Source organism: Fusarium fujikuroi, chromosome FFUJ_chr05 (assembly GCF_900079805.1).
Source record: "Fusarium fujikuroi IMI 58289 draft genome, chromosome FFUJ_chr05".
Taxonomy (NCBI): domain Eukaryota; kingdom Fungi; phylum Ascomycota; class Sordariomycetes; order Hypocreales; family Nectriaceae; genus Fusarium; species Fusarium fujikuroi.
This window is the reverse complement of record NC_036626.1, coordinates 3,554,001-3,580,742: the sequence shown is the minus strand read 5'-3', so window position 1 is coordinate 3,580,742 and position 26,742 is coordinate 3,554,001. Positions and strand designations below refer to the sequence as shown.

The window sequence follows — 26,742 nt, the reverse complement described above, 5'->3', positions numbered from 1 at the left end:
TTTACCAGCAGAGAAACAGCGCTTCTCGAAACCAAGACCTGCAGAAAGGTCAAAACATGCAAGTTCTCTCCACTTGGTCGCCTTGAGGTCTACGGAACTCTTTGACTCGTGCGTTTCGGGCAGCGAAAGCCATTCCTCAAAGACAGTCGGTAATATAACCAGACATCCTTTTAAGCTTTGAGCTGTTGGCGCGCGCAATCTCACATGTGCCTTTTTCAACGTGTCAAACTCGCGTTGTCTGCTTATTGAATCGCGTGCATGTATGTTATCTTTAGCATTCGGCTTACATGGGCTTTTTGAGCCGCTTCGATCTGTTCCGGGACAAGGGGTTGAAGCCACTGGCTCCTGAAGTTTCGGAGGGTCGCATGAGGTTGCTCTTCCGAACAACTGCAGTCAACTTTCGAGATACTCATCATTTTCACCTTCTCTTATCGTCCAAGGAGAACAAAAGTTGAGACTGCCAACGTTACCATGGTCTCACCATGACCCCTTCTGCGATAGCGAAAGCAGGTTCATCTCCTTTTCCATTTGCCTCTGCAATGTCACCGGCTCACTCGTAGTCGGTACGGGTAGATGTTAGCTCTGATCATCGCGTCTTCCAGACGATCATCCGTTCTTGGGGATCCAACCAGAGCCATCACCGCCTCTCCTCTGTTTTTGGCATCCAAGTCCCGCTGGACCTAGCTAATGCAGGTACCGTTGCTCATTGGGGGTCCTCTTGATTCATGACATTGCCCTGCAAACAAAAGGGATATATCCTGGAGTGTCTACCCAGAACGTGGCTGAGCATGGGAAAAAGTCAAGTTTAACTGGCCGAGATATTCAAGACTTTGATGCATTCTAGTCATGCACGAGTGTCGATGAATATTTTGTATTTTCACAGCAAATAGCATTGCTCTAGCATTTTAGTCTGTTCGTTTAAGCTAGTTTTGACCCTGCATTCGTATCTTGTTCTCAGGCTATGAGATGTTTTATACCATCTCCACATCATTTCGCTTCGTTCAATAACTCTTGTGCCGTGCAGCTCACCGCATGTAATAGTGCATGCGACCCATGAAGCGATATGCAGAGTAAAATGAAGACGAGCAAGGCCTTGTGGAGGAGAAGTGCCCAGCACAATTTTTCTGTTTTTGTGATGTTTCTCAGTGCCCAAGCCAACCAGTAAAAGAAACAGCTATTCTTGGATTGTTACTGAGTAAGCGAAACTGAAGACGCAACCAACAAGGACAAACAATGGTTTTGAACAATAGGAGTTACCCAGTTTGTGGCTGGTGAGGGCTTCATTTTTTTCGGCTTTTATTTCCTTAAGCAGCAGAGCAGTCTTACTTGGTTAACTCCTCGAATGACTTCTTTCTTTCTCTGACAAGAGCCACCATCTTGCTCTGCCCCATGGAACATTCCCGCAAGTGTCTTTTTAGCTCTTGACTTCCTCACCTCTTCACCCTTGCGAGTGAGATAATTCGCATTCATATCCTTTTTCAAACTCGAACCATCGATTCTGACATCGTTGCCATGTCTATCTTGAGCTCTGCGGGGTTCGCACCGCCTCAAGCCGTAGCCTTGCTGGTGAGCCTCACATCACATCACAACCTCCATAAAACTCATACTCAGCCTCGTGTCATGAGTTCATCGAAATTTGCTAACATACGTATCCAAAGGTTGTCTATTGTCTCGTCTACGTCATCCCTCTCTACTTCTCAGCCGCGACAAGGCCTTCGCCCACTCGCTCTAGAGATGCCCCTGAGGCTATCCGCGCACGCATCTTTGTCGTCTCACTCTCAACGGCAGCATGCTCCCTCGTGACGCTGTACCTGCTCTCATCTCACGGTGCAATTGCCGTTGAGAAGCCCTTGCATTTCATGGGCTACTGGCCACCAGGGTTCGTCGATGCTGTGCGTGCGCTTTGGCTCACAGCCCTGCTGTTTGCAGGCCCCTTGTATGAGTCTCTCGTCATCGATGGCGCGGCTCATCAATGGCTTCGTCTTCAGCCTCTGAGGCATCTGTGGACTGACTGGCCAACCTGGAGAAACATGGTAGCGGTACGTTCATCCTGAAACTGTTTGATCTCGCTGTCGATTCCTTCATATTCCCCCTTGTCAATCTCTTATCCCCACAGTTATCTCGTCTTGAGCCTCCTCGTCATCTCACCGCTCCGCAATCCATGTTGACTAATTATTCTGAAGGGTCCTATTACCGAAGAATGCTTGTTCCGCTCTGCTGGTGTCCCACTGCTTCTCCGTTCTGGAGCCAGCCTGGCCGGCACTATCTTCATGTCGCCGCTCATCTTCGGCCTGGCTCACCTTCATCACTTTTATGAGTTCCGTGTCACTCACCCACGGACTCCTCTCCCTGTGGCTATCGCACGGTCATTGCTCCAGCTGTCGTACACGTCCTTGTTCGGAGCATATGCCACTTTCTTATTTCTAAGAACTGGCAGCTTGCTGGCCGTTGTGCTCGTGCACACCTTTTGCAACTGCATGGGCCTCCCACGTCTTTGGGGCCAGCTTGATCCTCACTGGCTGCCAGAGGGTGATCCGTCCGTAGCCTCGTCTAGAAAGATGTGGACTGTGGCTTATTACGTACTTTTGGTGGGCGGCTTAGTTACTTGGTGGCAGAATTTGTACTTGTTGACCGAGACACCGATGGCGCTGGCCAAGTTCTAAGATTATCTAATTCATGCATTTCGCAATCGAATTGTTGAATATCGTATGCACAAATGAGATGGTCCTCTCACAGACCACGCTCCGGCCCCATATGAAATGTCAAGCTAAATGACCTACATGAGCACTGGGGCTAACAGTAGCCTCGTTGTCTGTGCATGGAAATAGTAGTCAGGTGAAGGAATAGCCAACAGAATTAGATCGTCATCTGGTCTACCAAAGTCCGGGAGAACCGAAAATTGTTTCAGGATGGAATGAGTAGAGCTTTTATTTCGTTTACAAAGCCTGACTATACGTAGGTATCTAATTATGAGGCCGCGACCTGGAAATCAGGCAGTGACCCTGGCATCGAGAAGTCATCGCTGTCATTGCTTCTCGTCCCTCGTCGATGCCGAACCGTCCCTCCGGCTCCTCTGTCTCTAATCTCTGCGTCGCCTCCTCGCCCACGTACCTCTTCTCGATGATCCCGGCCAGCATCATTACCCCGTGATCGACCGATAGATTCGCTTCTCTCAGTTGAAGCATCCTCGGGACCTCTTGTGTTCTTCTTTCTCGGCCAGAGACTTGGAAGGGCAATTTCCTGGAATCGAGGCTCAACAGCTCGCTCATCAAACCAACGGTGAAGGCGAGCTTCGACAAGTTGAGCAATCTTGGGTACGTTGTGCAGTTTGGAGCGACTACCGAGAAGGCTCCGAATCTCAAAATCCAGTCTGTAGTCGTCCAGGAAATTGAAGATCATCCTCGTGGGTGTCGATTGAGAGGGGTTGCTGGGAATGAAGGAGATGGAAAGGGTGCCACTGAATCTGATCACAGAAACAGCGAGTTCCACGGGTAGAACCGCAGATAGCTTCTTTGGATAGTTAAGGATAAGTTTTGTCCTCACGGCCAGAGTAAGCATGTCGCTCAGATCGACGTCCATACGCGCCTGGAGACGTAAGCCATCTCTCGCTGCCGTTGCCGGATCGAACTTCTTTCCAGGAGCAAGGCTCACTCCATCTTCATCGACAGGGATAATACGGCAATTGCTCAGGATCGGAAAGTCTTCTCCCAGACTCAACTCGGTAACCCGAATCTCGTCAATGAAATCCGGCCTTGAATCTCCATTCAATGCCTTAGTAAGTGAATCAAGAATGGCATCGTCATGCTGAGCATCACTTCGAAACTGAGCAATCGTTTGCGCAATAAGAACATTGAACCAATCGAGACTTTCAGGCTGATGACTGTCGACATTGTAGTACGCTTTACTCAGGATCGATCCAATGGTGAGTGTTGGAGGGTTCCTGAGGACAGTGGACTTCTTACGGCTAAGAGATCTGTCTTGAGATCTATCTCCACGGTTTGCCGGGCTCCTGACACTTAGTAATGAGCGCTTGTGAGCAAGAGTTCTTGACCGTCTCTCAGTAGCTCGTAGCGAAGCTGTGACGTCTGCTGAAGGAGGATCGCCGAAGATGAAGAATTTGATGAATGCGGCCAATACCAGAACCACGGAGAGCTGTCCGACTATGAGGCCTTGCGTAAAGGATAGACTATCAGAGCATCAGTCAGCTTTGGTAAGGACTTCTCATGATGCAGGGTTCTTTGATTCACTTACGTCGGCTCTATCAGCCGGGGACAAGTATCTGCTTCCATGGCAGAAGAATAAGGTGTTAGATGCTACTCAAAGCCACTGCGCTCTGTTTATACTGGAAGCTCCAAGCTTAGATGATTAAGAAGACATGGATACCATTTCAGCTCTTGTGGGCAATGATCTCATTGATGTCACCAAGAGCTACCATGATGAAGGTTGAGGCTGGTAGCGCGGATAGCTCATGTATTATGTAAGGCATCCAGGCCAGACTTCCAAGGCTGTGGGGCGCTCACCTACAACACATAGACTACAGTGGCAGTGGCATCTTAGAGGTCTCCCTGTTCACAACATCAATCATTAACAACAAGAAGTTCTCTGAATCGCGGCCCTGAATACTACTGGAATACCTGGTGTCTCTCACTGCATGACACGTACACTCATAAAGACCTCATATAGCAGCTCGGGAATAACACGTTACGCGGCGCCGGTGACCCCCAGCCATCAATATGGACGTCGCCCAAGCAGTATCAGGGTACATCAATAAGGTGGTTACGACGAGCGATACGTCGTCTGCCAAGATGAAAATTCTCTTACTCGATAGAGAAACAGTCTCTATCGTCTCGACTGCGGTCACACAGTCTTCTCTTCTCAACCATGAGGTCTATCTCATCGACCGTCTGGACAATGCTGCGCGTGAGAAGATGCGACACCTACGATGTCTATCATTTGTGCGGCCATCGCCGGAATCAATTCAGCTACTCATAGATGAGCTTCGTGATCCCAAATATGGCGAGTATCACTTGTACTTCACAAATGTTGTCAAGAAGTCGTCCTTGGAACGCTTGGCTGAGGCTGATGACCACGAGGTGGTCAAACTGGTGCAAGAGCACTTTGCTGATTACAATGTCATCAACCCTGATCTCTTTTCTTTCAGTTTTACCCTTCCGCAACAGAGAATCTGGGCAGGGAGTCCTGATACATGGAATCCCGACTCTTTACAGCGATGCTCAGAGGGCTTGGTTGCCGTATTACTCTCACTCAAGAAAAAGCCCCTCATTAGATATCAGAAGACAAGCCCCCTGGCGAAGAAGCTCGCGTCAGAGGTCCGGTACTTGATGACCCAAGAGGATTCACTGTTTGACTTCCGAAAAGTTGATACTCCTCCCATTCTGCTTGTGTTGGATCGCCGGGAAGATCCGGTGACGCCACTGCTCACACAGTGGACATATCAGGCCATGGTTCACCATCTCTTGGGTATTCAGAATGGGCGTGTCGATCTAAGCGATGTTCCAGATATTAGCCCAGAGCAAAAGGAGATCGTTCTATCACAGGACCAGGACCCATTCTTCAAAAAGAACATGTTTCTGAACTTTGGCGACCTTGGAGGCAACATCAAGGAATACGTTGGCCAATTCCAGTCGAAAACCAAGAACAATGAGAACATCGAGTCAATATCGGATATGAAGCGATTTATTGAAGAATATCCAGAATTCAGAAAACTCTCCGGCAACGTCAGCAAACATGTTACCCTGGTATCAGAACTTAGCAGGCGTGTAGCTGCCGATAACCTCCTAGAGGTTAGTGAGCTGGAACAAAGTCTGGCTTGCAACGACAACCACGGGACTGACGTAAAGGTATTACTTGTCCTCTTGTATGAACCTTGGGCATGAGCTAATACAATTCATAGAATATTCAGCGACTCATTCAATCACCGAACGTCACACCAGAAAGTAAGGTTGGCCTTGTGGCTTTGTATGCTCTCCGCTATCATAAACATCCTTCCAACACTTTGCCCATGCTTCAGGACCTCCTCGTCGCTGCCGGAAACGTATCTCCGCGAGAGGCGGATTTGGTCAGCAAGGTGACGGCGTATCACAACTCCCTTCAAGCGTCACAGTCTCAGGGCGGAATTTCAGAAATCTTCGAATCGGCTGGCATTTTCTCCGGTACTGGCAGCCGCTTCAAGGGCCTGAAGGGAGTAGAAAACGTCTATACACAACACAGCCCATTGTTGGAGACTACCCTCCAGAACTTGATCAAAGGGCGACTCAAGGATCAGCAATACCCCTTCGTCGAAGGTGGTGGCACGACCAAGGACAAACCTCAGGATATAATAGTATTCATCGTCGGGGGTGCGACTTATGAGGAAGCCAAGATGATTGCGGAATTGAACGCGTCGAGTCCGGGCGTCAGAGTAGTTTTAGGAGGGACAATAATTCACAACTCGGCGACATTCTTAGAAGAGGTGGATGATGCTGTCAGTTCATGGCCAGAGAGCCGTGGTAGGAGGTAGAGATTACAGTCACATGAGAGATAGTATAAATTGCAGCGAGTATTTTGAGCCATTTTAGATCAAATACAGATAATGCCTACCAGTGAATTGTACCTAAACTTCCTGTCTGTTGCAAGGATGTATCATGATGAAGTACTGATGTGGGTGAGGGAACGCCAATTTGTAACCTGATTGGATGAAATGCCTTGACTAAACCCGTACTTTCTGGTGCCAACACTCAAAATTTGGAGCTTGATCCCGTCATGAGGGCAAATTTTACGACGACAACAACATGAAATGCGTGCGCTACTAAGACCTAGGGCAGCCGCACTACGGCATCAATGGACAATTACGAGACGGCGGTACCTTGCGACTGTTTCCGGTGATTTACAGTACGTCTCAGCAAACAATATCTCGTCGTCATGACACCCATCGCATCGCAAACCATCACTGACACCCCGCTCTAGACCTTACGATGTCGTCGTAATCGGAGGCGGCCATGCGGGCGCTGAAGCATGTGCTGCTGCTGCACGATCTGGCGCAAGAACAGCCTTGGTAACGCCGAAAATCGACAACTTGGGAACGTGTTCCTGTAACCCGAGTTTTGGCGGCATCGGCAAGGGCACGATAATCCGAGAGATCGATGCGCTCGATGGATTGGCGGGGAGAATTATCGACAAATCAGGTGTACAGTTTCATACTCTGAATCGGCGAAAAGGCGCTGCTGTCTGGGTTCGTCGACTCTTGGGAATCGTTGTTGGAATAATCAGTGACTAATGAACCCGGCGACAGGGACCCCGCGCTCAAATCGACCGAGAACTCTACAAGAAACACATGAAGGCCGAACTCTCTTCGTATCCCAATCTGTCGATCGTACTCGACAGCGTGTCCGATATCGTCACTGAGCCTCAGGAATTGTTCGAAGGCGCGTCAAGTCGCATTGCGGGCGTGCGCCTGGAGTCCGGTCAAACTCTCCCAACAAAAAAGGTCATCATAACAACAGGGACATTTCTCGGAGGCGAAATACACATCGGGCTGACGGCATATCCAGCTGGTCGACTCGGTGAGGCGGCGACATTCGGGCTGAGCAAGTCACTGCGTGATGCGGGCTTCGAGCTGGGACGCCTCAAGACTGGCACACCCCCCCGAATTGACGCAGCGAGCATAAACTATGATGTGCTGGAGAAGCAGTATGGCGATGACCCACCAACACCATTCAGTTACCTCAACGAAACCGTGGCCATTCAGGAGCAGATGACTTGCAGTGTTACGTACACGACGGAGGATACTCACCGGATAGTGCGTGAAAACCTTGATAAGACCATACACATTCGAGAGACAGTCAAGGGCCCACGCTACTGCCCCTCTCTCGAGTCAAAAGTCATTCGCTTCGCCGACAAGGAACGACACATAGTTTGGCTCGAGCCCGAAGGTTTGGACAGCCCTGTCATCTACCCTAATGGCCTGTCCATGACAATTCCTGCTGAGGCGCAGGAGGAGGTCTTGCGCACAATCCCAGGTCTCGAGAACTCAAAAATGCTTCAGCCCGGGTACGGTGTTGAATATGACTACATCGATCCACGTGGTCTGAAGTCGACCCTCGAGACAAAAGCCATCAGCGGTCTGTACTTGGCTGGTCAAATTAATGGCACAACTGGGTATGAGGAGGCTGCTGGCCAAGGTGTCCTTGCGGGCATTAACGCCGGTCGTTCGTCTCAGGGCTTTCCACAGGTTTTTCTCTCAAGAGGGGATGGGTACATTGGCATCATGGTGGATGACCTTATCACGAAAGGTGTCACTGAACCCTACCGGATGTTTACCTCTCGAAGTGAATTCCGCATGGCATCACGTGCTGACAACGCTGATGTTCGACTGACATCCAAGGGCTATGGGTGGGGCGGTCATATCGGAGAAGCGCTGGAGTCGTTTCCGTGATGAGAGACAGCAGATTGATGACCTTACCAAACTCCTACAGTCGGTGTCATTGAGCCCCCTACAGTGGATCGAGAAGGGGTACCATATGAAGCGCAACACTCAGCGTCGCGATGGTATAGATGTCCTCCGTCTCTCAAACCCTGAAACACGTGTCGACGTCGATCGGCTTGCACCAGTCATCCCAGGCGTAATGGACTTTCCGCCTCGCGTACGCCGACGTGTTGAAATCGAGTCCTTTTATGCCCCGTACATCAAAATCGCCGAGTCGGAGCGCAAGCAGCTAACAAACGATGAGCGCGTCAAGATACCTCTCGATCTCAACTATGACAATATCCCTGGGCTTGCAATGTCAGAGAAGGAGGCACTCAAGGCAGCGAAGCCAGAGAACCTCGCACAGGCGAGGCATGTCGAAGGCGTGACTCCGTCGGGCAGTTTACGTTTGCTCGCTCACGTTCGTCGAAGGCCTGAAGCATACTTGTTGGAGAATGATGCTTCACGTGGGCGCAAGACAGAAAGGACGAATAAGAATCGAGGTAGTGTATAGGTTAATTGGGATCAATCGCATATAACTGGCGTTTCATTTAATAAGGTATCTGGGGGGGGAAAAGAGAGGTTTTAAATAGATCTTTTAAAAGTCAAAGATTTCTGCCACACTCTCAGCATTATCGTCTAATTGGGAATTCGAGTCTGAAAGTTCGAATATGCAGTTTAAGATTTGTTCTATCATCATCGACGCTAGTGTTGTACATTAAGGGGGTATATGCAGGATATTCTAGCTCAAGCTCAAGCTCAAAGTTCTGTTGGAGCCTTGCTGAACTTTGTCTTGTTGTTCGAATTTTGTCTTTTCGTTCAAACCTTGCGTTTCCTGCTTTCTGTATGACCCTAGGCTCGGGCCGCGTTAGGTGAAGCCAAATTTGTGGCCTTTTCTGTTACTATCGTGGTCTGCAGCTTGATAGACTTTGAACGGCGATGTCAAATCAGTCTCTTTTAGAGTTCTGCTTATTAAGGATTTTTACTGCATCCTTTGTGTAGATGTAGCTTGCACCACTCCAAATGGTGGTAGCAGCAACGACGTATCTGGGTACTTTTAGAATGAGAGTTATGGAATGCCAGTATGGTTTAACCTACTGCATGACTGTCAGGGCAGATGACAAGTCGGTGCTCAAAAGGGGCGCAGCAGTCGTGACTCCGACGAGCGCAAGTTGCAAGAAGGTGTTGTACTTGCTAATAGTCGTGGGGCGAACTTCAGCTGATGGAAGTGAAAAGTCCCAATAGCGGGCAAATGTCTTTGGTGGAGGGAGAGAAATCCATCGGTAGTAAATTGCAGAAATAGCGAGGCCGACATCACGACCCAGGATGATGCCAGCGCACCAAACTTTTACACATTAGCTTTTGAGTTATCACGGGTCAACAGGGAGCATGGACGCACTCGGCAATGCGCCCTTGGCAGCCAGACAAATGGTCAGGATCGTCATGAGAGTTTTATCTGCCATTGGATCAATGACTGTGCCCACGACTGTCTTGCTGTCCCAGCGACGCGCAATCCATCCATCGAGGAGATCTGTTACGCCCGCATAGGCAAAGAGGCCAACTGCCCATGCGTGCTGATCGTGAAGAACGAGGTAGCCAATGACCGGGGCAGCGACGAGACGTGTGAAGGTTAATATGTTGGGCAGCGTGTAAATGTCTTCGTGCAGGACGGCAGCGGGGCGTGAGGGCTTGGTATTGTTATCGTGTACAGGTTGAGTCCTATGTACGATGGGTCAGTACAATGCAGTCAATCGGTACAGCTGGACCCTATACTCACCCGGGAGGATTCTCCTCTGGCTTTTTCTGTTGGGGCTTGTGATCCGACCATGACTGGGCCTTTGTGAAGAAGAGACACCGCGGGGTTGATGCTATCGTGGATCTGGGTGCGGACCTCACGAGAGCAGGTATTGACCTCGCGGTACACCTCGTCGTCGCCCGCCAAGCCAATCTGGCAGAGAGACTCATCTCTGCGCTTGTCTTGTCCTTTTCGAAAACGGGCGCTGCCCAAACCCTCTCGTCAGTCGCTCAATTGGTCCCGGGAAGGTATAATCTTGTTTGGTTATTCTGGCGATGCAGTTGGAGCAAAGTTGGGAAACCCCGTTTAGAACCCCGGACCCCGCTTATCTCATGTCACGATTTGGCAATATCGAGATGTCACCAACTTCGCGATCTTGAGTCTCATGATATATAGTTGAGTCTCGTACTATCAATTATCTATTCATTCGACTTTATGAATTTCATACCATCATATATCATGAATATTTAAAGCGTCTGCTACTATCCCCAGGCCCTCTCGTTTTTGAGTTTGTCTCAAACCCTGTTGGTAAGGAAGCCGGTATCATTGGTTGTGAGACTCTTCAGTATAATTGCAGTTTGCGACGAGTGAAGGCAAATCGGATAATTAACGTATCTAAGCATTTTCTGTCTGAATCAGAGTTTCACAGGCCATATAAAGGTTTTACTGGATACATCTGTAAACTTAAGTTGAGATTGCCAGCAGCGCAGTTCAAGATGATCAGAGAATGGAAAACATGGGCTTACCCTAAAGTGCCAGTATATGCTGATACGGAGCATGCCAACTGCCCAGTTCTCGGGAGATAGAAAGCTGGATCGAGAGGTCCTCATACTTGGACATTTTGGGGGGGGATTGTGAACTCCCCGAAGATTGGCCTGGCAGTATAGCCGTAATAGGTGGTAAGTACGGACAGCCAAATCTGGATGAAGACGTGTCGGTGGCTTCTCAGAAGAGCGCTCCAGATTACAATACGACTATGATCATTACCACGGTGACTATTCACGACACTTACAGTCGTCGCGGGCAGGCGGGGTACAATTCGTATCATGGCCATTCTGGCGCCCCCCCGCACTGCAGCGTCGTAGTACAATAGCGCAGTGTACCTAGGTGGTTGGGGTTGACCAGAGGCGCAACTGGGAAAGCTGGTGGCTGTTTCACAGACGTCACTATGTTCCCACATCTTAGCTATTCGAAATCATTAGACCGTGGACTGGCCGCTAAATCATAAAGAACTACGCAGATGCCGAAGGGACTGATATGGATCGTCTGCCAAAAAATGGCTCTGGCGTGAAAGAATTGATAGTCAAGGTCGAGATCGAATTGACAGGACTGGACCGGACTGTTTAGGGCGTAGCGCTAGCGCTAAGGAACTGGCAGATCAATCCGAAGAATGTGACGCGGTCCCACGTGACCCCGCGTTGTCACCTTCCACGTCCCTTGGAGAGACAAGGATCATAGACAGGGATACCAAATCGATAACTTAACTCAGACGACACCCAATACATTAAACCATAACTCCAGATTTTAGAAATCAACTTCAAACCGTCACCCGAAACTCAGTCGATCTGGCCAAACTCTTGTTCTCAAAACCGCTGGAGTCAAAAGGCAAAGATGGCTGGGTCCCGAGAGGATCCCGTCGAATTGGGGAGCGACATGGACGAAGATGAAGCGCTACGCTATGCTATCGCCCTTTCACTCCAGGAACAAGAGGGACAGGGAGACCAGAGTTCGCAGATACCTCCCGCCTCAACCTCGACATCCCACCGGAACGGGACTGGCTCGGGCGGGGCCTCCTTGGGTTTGCTTTCGCTTGATCGCAAGAAGATGGAAGAGGAAAGGTTGCAGAGGTTAGCCAAGCGGCGCCGCTCGCCAGAGGACGAAAGAAGTGTTGACGAGGTCCCGCCGGCAAAGAGGATGACACCATCCGAACCTTCCAGGCCTGTAACCGCACCGGCAACGGCACATGTATTACCGAGCTTCGTTCCCTATCCCAAAGGTGCTATCAAAAGAACTTGGGCCAAAGGGTACCCGCGGACTTCCGATGATATCAAGATCGAAGAAGTGTTTCAGAAGGACAAGTTGGAGCTTGCTCTTCTAAGCTCGTATCAGTGGGATGATGAATGGCTCATGTCCAAAATCGACCCGAGAAAGACCAAGCTGTTGCTCCTGGCATTCGCCGATAGTGAAGCCCAGGTGTGTATCAATGACCAGTCCTGACTCGTTCGGGATATCCCTCGCTGGGCCCCTCAAATAGACAAGACTAAGAGGCTGACGCCGAAACCTGCCGCAGAAATCAGAGATGCTATCAAATGCGCCACCGGGAATCAAGTTCGTCTTTCCGGCAATGAATGGGCCTGGGGCTATACATTCCAAGCTGCAGTTGCTAAAGTACCCTGAGTATCTTCGAGTTGTGGTCCCAACTGCCAATCTCGTCCCCTATGATTGGGGGGAGACTGGCGTCATGGAGAACGTTTGTAGCTGAACCGAGGCGATTTTGATGCCGTCCGTGACGGGATTGCTAATGAGTTCTCCAGATGGTCTTCGTGATCGACCTCCCTCGTCTAAAGGACCCCGCGAATTATCGGCAAACCGCATTCAGCACCGAGCTCGGCCGATTCTTGTCAGCAACTGGTGTTGGTGAGGGCATGGTCAGCAGCCTTGCTAACTACGACTTCTCACAGACAAAGCACCTTGGCTTTGTGTACACCATGTAAGCCTATCAAGACCTTGAAGATTGGGTCATGCATGGCCTGATGATCATCATGCTTGACCCGCATGAACGATGCACTGATACTAGATTCTAGCCCTGGTGGACATCAAGGAGATTCCTTGAAGCGAATAGGTCAGTGGACGCAAGTTTCGATGAATGTTGTGCAACAACGGCTCATGCCATGTAGGATACAGCGGGCTGGGCACCACTGTGGCTGCTCTCGGGCTAGCCACTGACGAACCAATCGAAGTGGATTTTGTCGTGGGTACCATTAAAGTCGCATACCAGTCTAAAGAGCATTGATTCTAACCACGGATGAGCCTTACTGCAGTGCGCCTCTCTTGGATCGCTAAACTACGACTTGGTGGGCGCAATCTACAATGCATGTCAAGGTGAGGAGTCGTCGATACTGTGTACCCCCCTCTGCTGTTTACCACACATATAGTCATTCACCTGTAATAGATGTGGACTGACGAGTGGTGAATTGCAGGAGATGATGGCATGGCCGAATACAAGTCGAGAATAGGCCGAACGGGCGCAGCATCCAAAAGCAAGGCGTCAAACCCGTGGCAGAAGAAGCTAAAGGACCGTTTCCGAATATATTTTCCGACGGATGAGACAGTTGGCAGAAGTCGTGGTGGGCGTAACGTAAGTTTACCTGGAGCATGGCATTGCATGGATGGATGATCTTGGATAAACTGGAGAATCCTCACATGCGACAAGAAAGACGCAATGAAAAGCCAACGCTAACTTGTGAGCGCGCTGATGCAGGCTGCGGGCACCATCTGTGTCCAGCCCAAATGGTGGCGCTCGCCAACCTTCCCCACTGAGCTGGTGCGGGACTGTGTTAACACCAGAGATGGGCTCCTGATGCACAGCAAGATGATCATGGTATCACAGACGCAAGCGGGAAGTCAATTGCAAACGCGTCCGCAAACGCGACCGGAGCCGCGACACCACGATTCAGGGCCGGCTGCCACGGAGCCGAAAACGGAAGAGATGTCTCTTGGCTGGGTCTACATTGGCAGCGCAAATCTGTCAGAAAGCGCATGGTGAGTGAGACCCTGACCCTGCCCCCATCGAACCCCCTCTTTTCTGTAAGACATGGGGGAAACTTGAGACAAGGCAGCAAGCGAGCGAACATCAACGGCCAGTGCGATGGTGCGGTTGTTTAGGTAGTGTAGCGCGCTACTAGCTGCCTCTTGAGGAGAATTTCAGCATGACTGGCACGAAACTGTGACGATCTCATGAATCTAACGCTGACGGTTGCGGCTACGTTGTGTACAGGGGCCGCATTGTCAAGGACCGAGCGACAGGACAGCCAAAGATGAGTTGTCGCAATTGGGAGAGCGGTGTTGTAGTGCGAATTAGCAACCCCAAAAACAGCAGCACCGTCTCCGCCAGCTTCAGCACCAGCGCCAGCGCCAGCGCCGGTGCCAGTTCCAGTACCAAGGTCAAGGCGGCAGAGGACCAGGCACGGTCACCGGTGCGGGCGGGGAAGATATCGGCGGAGCCGGACAAGGGATGTGATACGAGCCAACACAATCATCACCACTACCAGATGCAGAAGCAGAATCAGAAACAGAAACAGGAGGAAGGGCTCACGGACACAGATACACACGCAGATTCAGACATGATGAGCGGCGCTGTTTTCGAGGGCACAGTCCCAATACCAATGCGACGACCAGGTCGACGCTATGGTGAGGGTGAAGAGCCCTGGTTTTACAGTGTGCAGGGCTGATCGACCAGGGCGCGTTTGTTACCCATTTTTGGGGCACTAAGCGATCAAAGATGAAGAAGAAGGGCAGAAGATGCACTGAACAGGTGATAGATGTTGAGGACGGCAGTTGTGAATAACCCTGTCATCTCAGTTTGATATTACGGTATTGTAAGATGGATTGGACGGGCGTTGGCCTCTGCGCAGTACCGTATCAGCCGTATGTACATATCTGGCAATCTGCAGATGCTCACGTTTCGGATTCGGCATCATTGATCAGTCGACGCAACGGTATTGCGATGCGGGCATGTGAACAGAACCGGTTGATAGCAAGGTCACGCCCGTTTACCGATGATAGTGATACCACCATATATCCCGTAAGGTGGTTAGTTTAATTACTATAGAATGGCTCTAGGGATTAATGACCCAGGTGTTTGCCAGGTCCAGGAATACAGATGGAGATGAGGAGACGTAATGAGTTGATTCTCTGAGTGTTAGTATCGTGGCGATGCGATGGGATGCGATTGGGATGCGACAGGGCACAGCCGATGCCAAGATGGGAGTTGGATCATTTCAAACGGAAGACGGAAGCACGACGAGCATCGGTATCTCGAACTGGGGGTTTGGGGTCGAATTTGCAAATCAAATCATCAAGGCCAGGACCAGGTATCTCGGTACTTGGCGGGCTGACAGTCTTCACAGTAAAACCCATGCGAATGGTCTCAAGCGATGACACACGATTACAAAAGTCAATTGGGGGATCCCACCCAATGGGAGGCTGAGTGCCGCCTCGTCAGTCGGCTCTCCCACCTGTGTGTGCGTTCTTTCCCAGTCCCAGTCCCCTTTCCCCCCTCCAGACAAAAGCAGCAGAGAACAAAGAGCAAGGACAAGGGACAAATGGCCAGGTAGCCAGGGTGTGGCAGCCCAGAGGAGAAAGAGTGATGGGCGGAGTAGCCAATCACGGTAAAAGGCAGAGATGGCCTGCAGTACGGCAGGTGCGATAGCCAATCAGAAGCCCCTAAAAGGTACCTGGGAAGAGGAACGGGTGGAGAGCACTAAGAGCGACCCAGAGACCCATAAGACAGGCACCAAAGCCAATGCCGGAGGTCGCTGCATACCATGTCCATGGACTTGACCTTGTTCGTTTTCATTTTCATCATTTTTCAGGTCCATGTCCATGCCTAAGACATGGGCTCCTGCTATTTTTTCTGTTCCTGTTTGCGGGAGTAAGGTAGCAGTGTCGGTCCGGGGAGCTGCTTGCGCGCGCGCGTTCCACAGTTATGGAATCAATTAATCAATCTGGGCAGCAGCGTCGCGTCGCAGATTCGACATGACACGGGAGACGGTGTTTAGTCTAAATGCCGATAAGGCACAGCAGAGCATCAAACACGGGCACCCATGGCATGGCAGTTGAGGTGACATGATGTGAGATGACTTTACATGGAATACGCCATGATATCCGTCCGCATCAGACTCCGTAACTCAATTGACGCGCGGCAGGATAAGGCACGTTAAGCTAAGGCAAGGCGAGCAAGACAACCAGACCCAGACATCCAGACAGCTCGTCTAAGACTAGACGAGCAAGGCCAAAACACAGGGATCAGCCAGGCACACACCAACACCAAGCCCAAGCCAACCCAACACCAGCGAGATTTGCATATCCAACGGGCGAAGGAGAAAATCTGGAATCACCAACTAAACCACGAACCGACTAACTAATCGCACTAACTAATTCTCTACTACTTCGGCATCTTCCTGTGATTTCATTTTAATACAGACCTACCTACTCAAGATTGGGGCAAAGCCAAGAGAAATGGATAAATCGGACCTCGCGTCAGGGGCCTTTTGCTTTACACCCCCAAACAATAGAAGAGCCGACTCAAGAGTGAGTGATACTGTCATGGACTGTAGAGAGGAGAGGAGCTCAGCCCAGAAGTGATGTGAGTGAGCTGTGATGGTTGTCTATGGGGGCTGTGGTGCTTTGGCCCTTCTTCTCCAATGTGGATAACAGAAATCATCCAAAAAAGAAAGAAGAGGGGTCGATGAGTGTCAAAAACAGCACAGACGAAAAGTGATGATGAACATCCAATGACAAGGCGGCTCAAACGAGTTCGCATATGATGGTGTAGAATGTCGTCCAAGATGATAACAAAGAATATAATGGTATTGTTAGAGAGGGAGGATTGAATTATTCTGCAGCGCCAAATCAGACACATCACATACATGCCACACACATATCGAGATAGACGAAAATCATAGCTAGAGGCATTGTGATGGAATATTCTCAAGACAGAACGGCATAGTGCGTCACTGATGCATTAAGGAGGGTGAAGGGAGGAGGGAGGAGGGGTGCAAGGGGTGAGGAATGTGTCCCCAGGCGTGTCTCTATCAAAGCTGGATCCACCTCCAAAGCACTTCTCATGAGGAGAGGTACCGTCTTCAGGGACGAGGTGAGGTAGTTCCAGCTGGGATGGGACGGGGGATGGGGATGTAAGTTTTCACTGCATTAAGCTTCCCGTCGATTTGGAGAAAGGCTGAACAGCTCTAGCTAGATCTGAATCTTAGAATTTAGATAGTGAAGAGCTTCTTTTGAATTGAAGAAAGCATCTTGAGAGAATGATTCGCCCAAGCCCTTGCACAAATAGCGATCGAATTCTTCTAGAGTGAGACACAGACAGACCTGGAGGGAACCCCAAAGATGATGGCAGGTAAGGTACCTAAGTGACCTCGACACAGCTCGCGGTCTCTCGGCCGCATACAAACAGCCCGCAACTACCTCTAGAGTAGATCCGGAAAGCCACCACCCACTTCAACAGCAGGTGTGAGACACCACCACCATACGCACGTACCGATACGGGAGCCAGGCTCTTGAAGTACTTCGGCACATGCTCCGACAGCGCGATGTAGGGGCTTTACTGGGGTATTTGTTCAGTCAGCGGAAGTACCTGCCCAATGGTGAATTCAGGACGTTTCCAATGGGCCTGACCCCTAGGTACCTGAAGTTAGTAAGGTAAGGTAGAGTCGAGGAGGAGGCAGGCACCTACCTCGTAGGCGGGCGTGCGGGTACGTACCTTGCTCATACCCTGCCGTACATCTTTTTGCTGCCCTACCGACTCAATACCACCTGTATGGACTGCCGTACTGACTGACACTGACCCGACCTGTCCCCAATATCCCTGGAAAGATGGCCGCGGGTACCGTAGGGAGGTTAGGACCAGGTACACCTTACCTGCTTGCAGTTCCATTTCTCTCTTCCTCCTTCCTAGGAGGTCCAAACGACATGGATGGCAATGGCAATGTGAATGAATGACACGCGTGGATATGGAACGGCATCTAAGCTGAGGGAAAGGCCGGATACAGACACTACCCAGGATGTGGTTGACGCAGACGGGAGCCAGCCAACAACCTAAGTGCCAGGCCAGCCGGGCCCCAGATTCAAGCCCAGGGAATTACTAGGTACCTACCTGCTCGTTCCTAAATCCAAGCTTGAGTCCATCCATCTATGCCATGGAAGCGCAAGTGCAACTAGCCTTTAGCCTGCCCTGTAGTGTAGATTGCCTACTTGGGTAAGTGCATTGCATTGCATTCGACTACATTACATCCAAGCCATCCACTTACACCTCAACTTCACTTCACCACATTTCATCCACATTGCTCTCTTATTCTTTATAATTTTCTTCTTCGTTTTGCCGACCATCTATTGTTGACTTTGACGAACTGGCTTTTACAATCATTGCCACCTGGCGCTTGAACAGGATACACACACGCTTCGAACCAATTACGTCGTGCCCTCATTTTCTCAGATATTCTTCACCCAGAAAGTTTATGGTGAAATAAAGAAACAGCTCACGCTCTCCAATACGCCCGCCCTTTTGCCACAACTGGAATACTTTCGTCTTTTGCAAATAGCCTTTTGTTGAAGGCCCTCGTGATACCCATTTGCACGCACTGTTTGGTGCAATTTTACGCTGTCGACTCTGCCCCCCCCCATTGTTCGGTGCGGCTTCTTTCACGATAAGAGGAAAGGACCTATCAGCTTTCGTGGCTGGAATCAACGCTCGATCAGGCGTTCAATTGCTTTCCGCCTCATTCGCTGCAGCGACCTGTTATAAGGCAGTGTTCGCCAGGAGGAGGCTCGAGACTGGTACATAAAACCCAGGCCATCCTCGACTTAAGACTTGGAACTTTCTTCTTTAAAGACTGACTTAAAGTCCAAGGGTTTAAGATCACTCACACACACTCAAACCACCCTTCCACTATCCCTGCCTTCTCCATCTACCTCTCTAGCCTTGAAGGGCATCTCTTCCAACATGGCTGGAACTATGCCACTTCGACCGACGTACGTCGGTTTCGTCCGGGACACTACTGATGCCCTCCTCATTTTTGAGGCATGTCTCTCTGGCACACTCTCTCATGTTCCTCGTCGACCACATGACCGTGAGCGTCAAGATCTCATCAAGAGTGGCAATATCTTCGTCTACGAAGAGCATGCTTCTGGAATCAAGCGCTGGACCGACAGCATCTCATGGAGCCCTAGCCGCATCCTGGGCAACTACCTCCTCTACCGCGAGCTTGAAAAGCCCTTCCCACCCGGAGAAAAGAAGCGCGCCAGGGGGAGGAACGGCAAGTCAACCACGCAATCCGGAGGCATCTCAAAAGCCCGACAACGGAACACTGTCCCTTTCCCACAAGGCCTCGAACATGGTAATGAGTATCCTTCTGTGCCCAGTGATGATGAGCGCCATCTGGTCGGCTCGCTAGTCGACTCGTACGACTTCAAGGAACAAGGACTGGTCAAGAAGACAATCAGCATTACCTACCAAGGCGTGCCTCACCACCTCGTTAGCTATTATAATGTGGAGGACGTCAAGGCAGGTCTGTTGTCTGGTCCTTCGGACGACCCCAGACTCCGCGGCGTTGTCCCTCGCACCGAGCTCATGAATGGCCAGAACTTCCGCGCCCCGGTTGAGGAAGCAATGGGCGGCAGCTACATGCCAAGCATGGTTGCCTCTATCGGCTATCCGACACTCCAACACCAGTCACAGATGCATCAGTCACAGATGCACCAACCACAGATGCACCAGCCACAGATGCACCAGTCACAGATGCACCAGTCACAGATGCACCAGCCACAGATGCACCAGCCACAAGCGCACCAACCGCAAGTGCATCAGCCGCAAGTGCATCCGCCTCAAGTGCATCAGCCACAAGCACACCAACCACAGGTACATCAACAACAGGTATACCAGTCACAGGTGCCGTACTCACTAATGCAGTACCAGTCACAGACGTTGCACCCAACACATGGTTACCAACAGACCTATGCTGGTCAGCCTAACGCGCCTTCTTCAACGTGGTGGTAGGAACACTCAGGACGCCGATCCTGAATGACAAAAAAAGACTTAGATATCTTAGCATGAGTTTAAAATAAAATACCTTTGCTGAGTATATTTTGACATCCCATACCAATCAATGCCGTGTTTCTAGAAGTGAACTCTGCTATGCAATCAATCACCTTAAGCCTTGTAATCCTGACAAGTGAGCCCCTGTATACCCAGTAGTACAGAATCGATTTAAGTGTTGGGCAGCTCCATGGCAACGAGTCTCGTATCCCTCTAGGCTGTCTGGCGCCACACACTCTTCATCATATTGGTAGCGGGCCATGTAGCAATAGCTGCGACCATCAGCTCTGGCATCAGCCCTTCTTCAGTGCTCCAGTGAGCCGACAGAGGCATCCATGGAAGTGTACCAAGGACCTCAGCCTTCCAGTTATTCTTCCACTCCTCTTCATCGGCGACATCGCTGCTTGTCGCTCGGCGCGCACGTTCAACCAGCAAACGGACGAGCTCGAGGGCGACCCACGCACACCATGAGCGGGCGGCCATGATACCTAGCTTGGCGCTCGTCTTTGGCGACAGGTTGGTAGCGCCCTTACAAGTCAGCCAGCAAGCGCCCTCGCCGACGTTGTAGACCAAGTTGCAAATGATCTGTACAGTCATGAAAGCAGTGTTGACTCGATTCGGAGCAGGCACCTTTGCACCATTTGCGTCGAGTTTTTGACCACGTAGACGAAGGATCAGATCCTTGGCCTCGAGATATGTACCGATTATACCCCACATACGGTTCATAGTGCGCCACTCACCCAGCATGTTGGTGAAGCCCTGGATGTATCTGGACAGGTTGAGGGCTAGAGTAGCAAGAGGCGGCGCAGTCGCGGTAGAGAGGACGACTGAGGTCGAGGGCGGTAGCTTGAAAGCCATCTCGACGACCTTGCGAGCGGAGTGACGAAGAGTAGTCCGACCCAGGATGTTGAGAATAGCACCGATCAAGCGGGCGGTATAAGTTGTGAAGAGGAGGACAGTATCTGTGCCTCTTCGCGTCTGAATGACGCGGTTGAGATGTTCGACGAAGTCATCTACGGCAGATGGCGACTTGAGGAGTCGCGCGAGAGGACTAGATTTTTGTGCGACATTTTTGCCTTTGCTGTTGATGTTGATGTTGGAGTTGGAGTTGGAGTTGAGGCTCTTTTCGATGGGCTCGGCCGGAGGTGCATCGGCGACGACGGGCTCCGCTGAGGGAATGACGATGGCCTCGGCGGGGGATTCAACTACAGCTGTTTCTGTTTCTGTCATGGCGGCGGGTGATTAGGGAGGGAGAAGCTCACGGTGAGCATCGAGAATAGCAAAAGAAAATAGAATAAAAATAGAATAAAAATAACCGAAGACAAAAAACTTGGCAAATGGAGGTCAACGTAAGTACTAGCAATGTAATGAAGAACCAAGCATGGTATGGTAGGTATGGCCTTACCTAGGTTATTAGCGGTCTCAGGGACGACGTGGGGACATGAATTTTTATCAATCAGTACATCTACCATGTACCTTTATCCTTTTCGCTGAGTTGACCGAGGCCGCAGGTGAAAACTCCGTAATCCTTAAAGGACCCGTGCCTCGGTAGTGGAGTTGCTCGGTGCAGGCAAGGACGATGAAGCAAATGATAGAGCTCGTTCGCTTATATACTCCCTATATTGTGATAAATGTAGCTATCGTATTCGATGTACCTATTTCAATTATCTGTGTTAAAGGCCTTTCGAATATCTGATTATACTGTTGAGCCTTGAATAAATACCCAGTATGGCTCATCGTTGAACTCCGACGGAACGCCCCGGATATGTGGAATGTCCAGATTAGGCAATTTTCTCCCGAAGCTTTCCTTTGTGACCAAAATGAGGCATCACGACATTCTTTCTTGAGAGTTATTCTTCAGTTGGAATAATAGAATAATATAGACTAGGCAATATTTGTCTTTTCCTTGACGTTTGAGATTTGTCGGGTCTGTTTCCGAGTAAAACACATGCAATGCAATGCAATGCAGTGCAATCTTGAAAAAACAAGAGCTACGGGTCGTGAACCGACCCAAACTACGGATTACACTGCGTGATTGCGTCAGACCGACAATAACTTACAATTATGGATGTTTTATTCTCAGATTCCTAGACTTTTCATCTTGCGATAAGTTGATGACCTGCTAAACATACTTCATGTATTCATGACAACCTCCATATCGGCAGTCTTCGAGTAACGTGACCTCGTGTCCAACCCGTGTACAGAATGTGGACGTTCGCGTACACTCTTTCTTCCTCCATCGCGTTGCTGCCTTGAGTTTACGAGAGTCAAATGCTTCACTTCACCCGAACTCGGTATCGCTTCAGAGCCCACGTGGGCCTGAACCTTTCAGCTGAAGTCCTTATTCAGCCAAAGCTGAGCTGAACGAGGTTAGCGGAGGCTGGTGCCTTATTGGCTTGGCAAGGGTCGATATTCTGCCTCTCTTTCTTTTACTATGTAACAACCTGCCTCAGTCTATATAAGGTCATGTTCAAGTCTTTCACTCGGAGTATAACGACATCCATCGCACGCTTCACAAGAAGCAACATGCCAACGCCTCAAGAAATCCAGCTCCCTGGCTTCGGCCTTCCCATCAGCCACGCTGGGGCTCATTTTCCAGCCGTCCTTGGGACAGAAGACGGAGATGGAGAAGGAGACTGGAGAGCCAGCACTTTGACAATTCGAGAAGTCTGCATGATCAAAGTCATCGAGGACCTCACAAACAAGCCCGAGTGGTGGATCAAAGTCAATGATGATGAAATTACTGCCAAGTGGAAGAAGGAGGCTATGGAGATGCCATGGGGAGAGTATCGAGTATACGGTGATTTCACCCAGGCCATGGCCGATGCTGTGAGTGACATCTCTCAGCCAAAATACAATGGTCTCGCTAAACCACGATAGTGTATCAGGGAATTGCGCAAAAAGGCAGATATTTACCAAAAGACCGGCCTCATTCCGGTCATGGATTACGCTTCTGCAGCCATCAAATCAGACAACTTGGTCCCCAAAGATCTCCGAGATGCCCTCATATCTGCCGTTTCCCCTTTGGAAAATGTTCCCGAGAAACACAAAGACTGGCATCCTGGCAGTGATGGCAAGGTGCTTGACATCGTCCACCCTTCGCTGTGGCCGCTTGTCTATGGGCGATCTCTCATCCTCCCCGACAAGCGCATTAATCTCGAAGAAGCGCTGCCGCATTGCGGGAAAGGCGTCGTTATCCCTGTCGACGACAGTGATGTCAGCAAGCGGCATCCTAGTGCCTTTTCTAAACGCTTCCAGTGGCTCCCTTGCGACGTTGACCTGACTGGCGAGCACCCTCGCATCGACAGCTACATCAACAATGTGCACCCGGTCAAACATGCCGAGCTCTATCCCGTCATTGAGAAATTCGTAGAGAAATCGCTGCCGGCTTGGGATGTCATCTATCGATGGCATAAGGACTTCGAAGTCCAACGTGTCTTCACGAACAATGTTCGACCAGATTGTAAAGTTCCCGAGATCTGCGGAGATGAGTGGTGTTCAGCCCAAAATCGGCCACTGGACGACGATGAGGAGCCTCGTAGAGAAGACGAGGACTATGAAGAAGATTACGAGGAATCTGATCGCAACAAACGCGATGAGGAATGGTTCAGGGAGACCCATGTTCCAGAACTTCCGGACCCTAAGACTGAATTGGAAGAGCTCGTCAAGATCGACCCTAGAGACGTAAAGACCTCGGGCTTTTTTGGCAACGCTTCTCGAGTGCAGGTCATTGTCAAGCTTGCGAACATTCACCTCACCCCTGAGAAGCCAACCTACGATGGTGGTTCATGGCATGTCGAAGGCCAGTTGAATGAGCACATATGCGCGACTGCACTCTACTACTATGACTGCGATAACATCACTGATTCTCGCCTTGATTTCCGCACAGTTGCCAACAGAGAAGACCAAACTTTAGACCTGAGTTACGAGCAGGGCGATTTCGACAGCATCGAACGAGTTTTCGCGATTGATCCCGGCGCAGACACACTCCAGAACATCGGCAGCGTTCTCACACGCCAGGATAGAATGCTCTTCTTTCCCAACGTGTATCAGCATCACGTCAGCCCCTTTGAGCTGGTTGATAAGTCTCGTCCCGGTCACCGCAAGATTCTAGCCCTTTTCTTGGTCGACCCTCAGATTCCTATCATCTCAACTGCCAATGTTCCTCCCCAGCAGCGCGACTGGTGGGCGGAGGGGTTGCTCAGGAATGATCGCTTCAATAACTTGCCCCCCGAGCTGACACGGATGGTGGTGGATAACTTGGATTTCCCTATTGATCTGGAGGATGCTAAGAAGATCCGAGGGGAACTCATGGCGGAAAGGACTGGTATGCAGGGTACCCTTAACACCAACCTCAAGAATCTTGAGTGGAATTTCTGTGAGCACTAGGTAGGGAGTCTGTATGAACGGTCTGTTCTAGCTTTTCGTTATACCCGAGCTCAAGGTATCTGAAACAGAGTTGTGCACTTGATTAAACCTCTTCAGACAGAGTTGATCGGGGGTCTATCTAGTCACAATATATGTCAAAGCTATTTACGCAAAGATACAGAATACTACATTAATTAGTAGATTCTCATATAAGATCAATCCTGATTCATTAGTGTGCCATTAGGTCAGATATGCCATAGGTCAACGAGTTGTGTAAGTCAGTTTCTAAACACCAACATGCGAGATTGGACTTGTTGGTGCCGATCTGTACATGTTCCATGATCTGATTTAAGCACAAACCTGATAATTAGTCTAGTTTTGATTGAAGCTTTACTGTTACAAATTAACCTTGAACCCTGAGCATCCATTGTCAAGGCACACAGGGGATAGCTTCAGTATAACCGTGGGCTTCTCAAGCCACCCAGTGCATGGTTTCAAGAAGCAAATTGTTCAATACAATACCCAACAGTAAATAAAAAACTCCTGCTTTATTAGTATATTCATTCCACGTCAGGGCGGTAAGAAATTAGACTGACAAGCGGATATGCCAAGCAGAAATCTACAAGGTTGATCTTCCATCTGCGCAGGATCAGACCAGAACCGGTAAGTATGATGGGAGCTGACCCCTGACTATGGATACAAGTCAGGCTTTTTACACGAAAATCAGAAAAACCAAGAGATGCTTTGGAGGATTCAATAGGTTCCTGTCTGGGTTTGAAGGATTAAACGAAGGTCTTGGTTGAATGGGTCTGAAGTGGAAATCAGGGCTGAATGTGGAGTTTTGCTGGGCTGAGCGTTGCATCGCTTCGTTTGTCAAGGCGCAGTTGTAGTTGTATATATCTGTGAACTCCTGACTTTCCCTTGAGAAGAGTTCTCTTGATTTTGGCTCTTTTGGCTCTGCCCTTTCTTCTTAAGTGCTGCTGCTGTTGGCATCATCCTAACAAAGTTGTATACTCTCTCACTACCTACGCTCGTTACTCTTGAGATCGACAAAGGCTACAAGATACCCAGTCTTGGCTTGTCAGTGTAAGTAACTCAACTTATTGGGAAACAACATATAAACTCAGTATACTCCGTGCGGCATCATCATGGGCATCCTCGACGATCTTATTCCCAGGCCTACGGCTCCTCCAGCTACGAGAACGCTCAAACGACGAGCAGTAACTAGTAGCCAAACAACAACGGAAGAGATCACCATCACAATCGCCCCAGATAACACTTGTGGGTACATCTCAGAACGACTTGGAGCCAGCAGAGCGTGTCCACTCAACGACTGGTGCTACTTCTTCCCACCCGTGCCAGCCCAATCATTCACAAACGGCGGTGTTTTATGCTGTGGAGAGACATCTTTTCAGTACCACGCAACATGTATCAACTCGGAGGAGTACTTTGTGTCGAGTAAATGCGATGGTGGTTGCGAGGTTGACAACTACACTCTGAAATGGTAACTCTCCCTTCTTATCATATATCATCAGGCATAGGTACTCAAGAACGCCATAGTACAGACTCAGCATCTCCTTACTGTAACACTGTATCATGGGAGGGAAGCACATTCGATTATTGGTGCAACGACCTCGATATCTCCACAGCACAAAGCGCCGCTCTCACCTACAAGGGCCAAACATCACGAGATTTCGGCACCATTAATGAGCGAGACTACAGCTCTCTACTTTCTCAAATGACGGAGGCGCAAACTGAACGCAGTGTCAATGCCGAAGCGACAGGAACAGCAACATCCCAATCTGCCGCTACCGAGACAAACAAAGATAGTGGCAGCTCAGGAACTCCGGTAGGCGCAATCGCTGGAGGAACAGTTGGTGGTGCAGCAGCACTCGCTCTCATAGGCGTGGCAGTGTTCTTCTTCCTCCGCCGAAGGAAGAAGAGCAAAGCTTCAAGTTCATCGAACTACCAACAAGCACCTGGAGGTGACAAAACGGGATGGAACCAGCAACAGCAACAGGGTGGCTACTACTACGATACAAATTCACCGTCCACGGGTTATGATGGAAGCCTAAATGGTCAGTATGGATATCAACAAGCTGGAGGCTATCCTGCTGGGCATCAACAGCCTGCTATTCATGAAGCGGGTGGTGAGGCCGCGGGGAGCATCCCTCAAGAGCTTCCGGATAGTGGACCTGGGGAAAAGAAGCCGGTAGAGCTTGCTTGAGTGTTTTGATTCAGCGTTGTGGAGGCTCGAGTTTTGTGCCTACTGTAAGCTGAGACGGT

The 26,742-nt window shown here is 50.0% G+C and overlaps 10 protein-coding genes; 7 read left to right on the top strand and 3 right to left on the bottom strand.

The window, feature by feature from the left end:
* Positions 1-1,512: 1,512 nt before the first annotated feature.
* Positions 1,513-2,663, top strand: FFUJ_07870 (related to CAAX prenyl protease 2; the record flags this gene model as incomplete). XM_023578171.1 has 3 exons in its annotated part: positions 1,513-1,566; positions 1,659-2,039; positions 2,184-2,663. 3 exons carry the CDS (start codon positions 1,513-1,515, stop codon positions 2,661-2,663), a joined length of 915 nt encoding a protein of 304 aa, XP_023431379.1.
* A 304-nt stretch (positions 2,664-2,967) lies between these two features.
* On the bottom strand, positions 2,968-4,289 carry FFUJ_07869 (probable maintaining mitochondrial morphology protein mmm1; the record flags this gene model as incomplete). XM_023578170.1 has 2 exons in its annotated part: positions 2,968-4,186; positions 4,252-4,289. The coding sequence occupies 2 exons, from the start codon at positions 4,287-4,289 to the stop codon at positions 2,968-2,970; spliced, it is 1,257 nt and encodes a 418-aa protein (XP_023431378.1).
* A 444-nt stretch (positions 4,290-4,733) lies between these two features.
* Positions 4,734-6,520, top strand: FFUJ_07868 (probable vacuolar protein sorting protein VpsB; the record flags this gene model as incomplete). XM_023578169.1 has 2 exons in its annotated part: positions 4,734-5,804; positions 5,915-6,520. The coding sequence occupies 2 exons, from the start codon at positions 4,734-4,736 to the stop codon at positions 6,518-6,520; spliced, it is 1,677 nt and encodes a 558-aa protein (XP_023431489.1).
* A 276-nt stretch (positions 6,521-6,796) lies between these two features.
* On the top strand, positions 6,797-8,978 carry FFUJ_07867 (probable MTO1 protein; the record flags this gene model as incomplete). XM_023578168.1 has 4 exons in its annotated part: positions 6,797-6,891; positions 6,967-7,231; positions 7,292-8,365; positions 8,475-8,978. The coding sequence occupies 4 exons, from the start codon at positions 6,797-6,799 to the stop codon at positions 8,976-8,978; spliced, it is 1,938 nt and encodes a 645-aa protein (XP_023431510.1).
* Positions 8,979-9,411: 433 nt separating this feature from the next.
* Positions 9,412-10,429, bottom strand: FFUJ_07866 (related to cardiolipin synthase; the record flags this gene model as incomplete). XM_023578167.1 has 4 exons in its annotated part: positions 9,412-9,511; positions 9,563-9,809; positions 9,864-10,183; positions 10,242-10,429. The coding sequence occupies 4 exons, from the start codon at positions 10,427-10,429 to the stop codon at positions 9,412-9,414; spliced, it is 855 nt and encodes a 284-aa protein (XP_023431377.1).
* Positions 10,430-11,870: 1,441 nt separating this feature from the next.
* Positions 11,871-14,710, top strand: FFUJ_07865 (uncharacterized protein; the record flags this gene model as incomplete). XM_023578166.1 has 9 exons in its annotated part: positions 11,871-12,452; positions 12,550-12,729; positions 12,794-12,969; positions 13,064-13,101; positions 13,157-13,230; positions 13,301-13,361; positions 13,460-13,617; positions 13,741-14,021; positions 14,257-14,710. The coding sequence occupies 9 exons, from the start codon at positions 11,871-11,873 to the stop codon at positions 14,708-14,710; spliced, it is 2,004 nt and encodes a 667-aa protein (XP_023431509.1).
* A 4,286-nt stretch (positions 14,711-18,996) lies between these two features.
* On the top strand, positions 18,997-20,049 carry FFUJ_07864 (pac2-like protein; the record flags this gene model as incomplete). XM_023578165.1 has 2 exons in its annotated part: positions 18,997-19,911; positions 19,963-20,049. 2 exons carry the CDS (start codon positions 18,997-18,999, stop codon positions 20,047-20,049), a joined length of 1,002 nt encoding a protein of 333 aa, XP_023431464.1.
* Positions 20,050-20,301: 252 nt separating this feature from the next.
* On the bottom strand, positions 20,302-21,318 carry FFUJ_07863 (uncharacterized protein; the record flags this gene model as incomplete). Its single annotated transcript, XM_023578164.1, has 1 exon — positions 20,302-21,318. One exon carries the CDS (start codon positions 21,316-21,318, stop codon positions 20,302-20,304), a length of 1,017 nt encoding a protein of 338 aa, XP_023431376.1.
* Positions 21,319-22,614: 1,296 nt separating this feature from the next.
* Positions 22,615-24,477, top strand: FFUJ_07862 (uncharacterized protein; the record flags this gene model as incomplete). XM_023578163.1 has 2 exons in its annotated part: positions 22,615-22,917; positions 22,969-24,477. The coding sequence occupies 2 exons, from the start codon at positions 22,615-22,617 to the stop codon at positions 24,475-24,477; spliced, it is 1,812 nt and encodes a 603-aa protein (XP_023431375.1).
* Positions 24,478-25,604: 1,127 nt separating this feature from the next.
* On the top strand, positions 25,605-26,683 carry FFUJ_07861 (uncharacterized protein; the record flags this gene model as incomplete). XM_023578161.1 has 2 exons in its annotated part: positions 25,605-25,960; positions 26,017-26,683. 2 exons carry the CDS (start codon positions 25,605-25,607, stop codon positions 26,681-26,683), a joined length of 1,023 nt encoding a protein of 340 aa, XP_023431374.1.
* Positions 26,684-26,742: the final 59 nt, after the last annotated feature.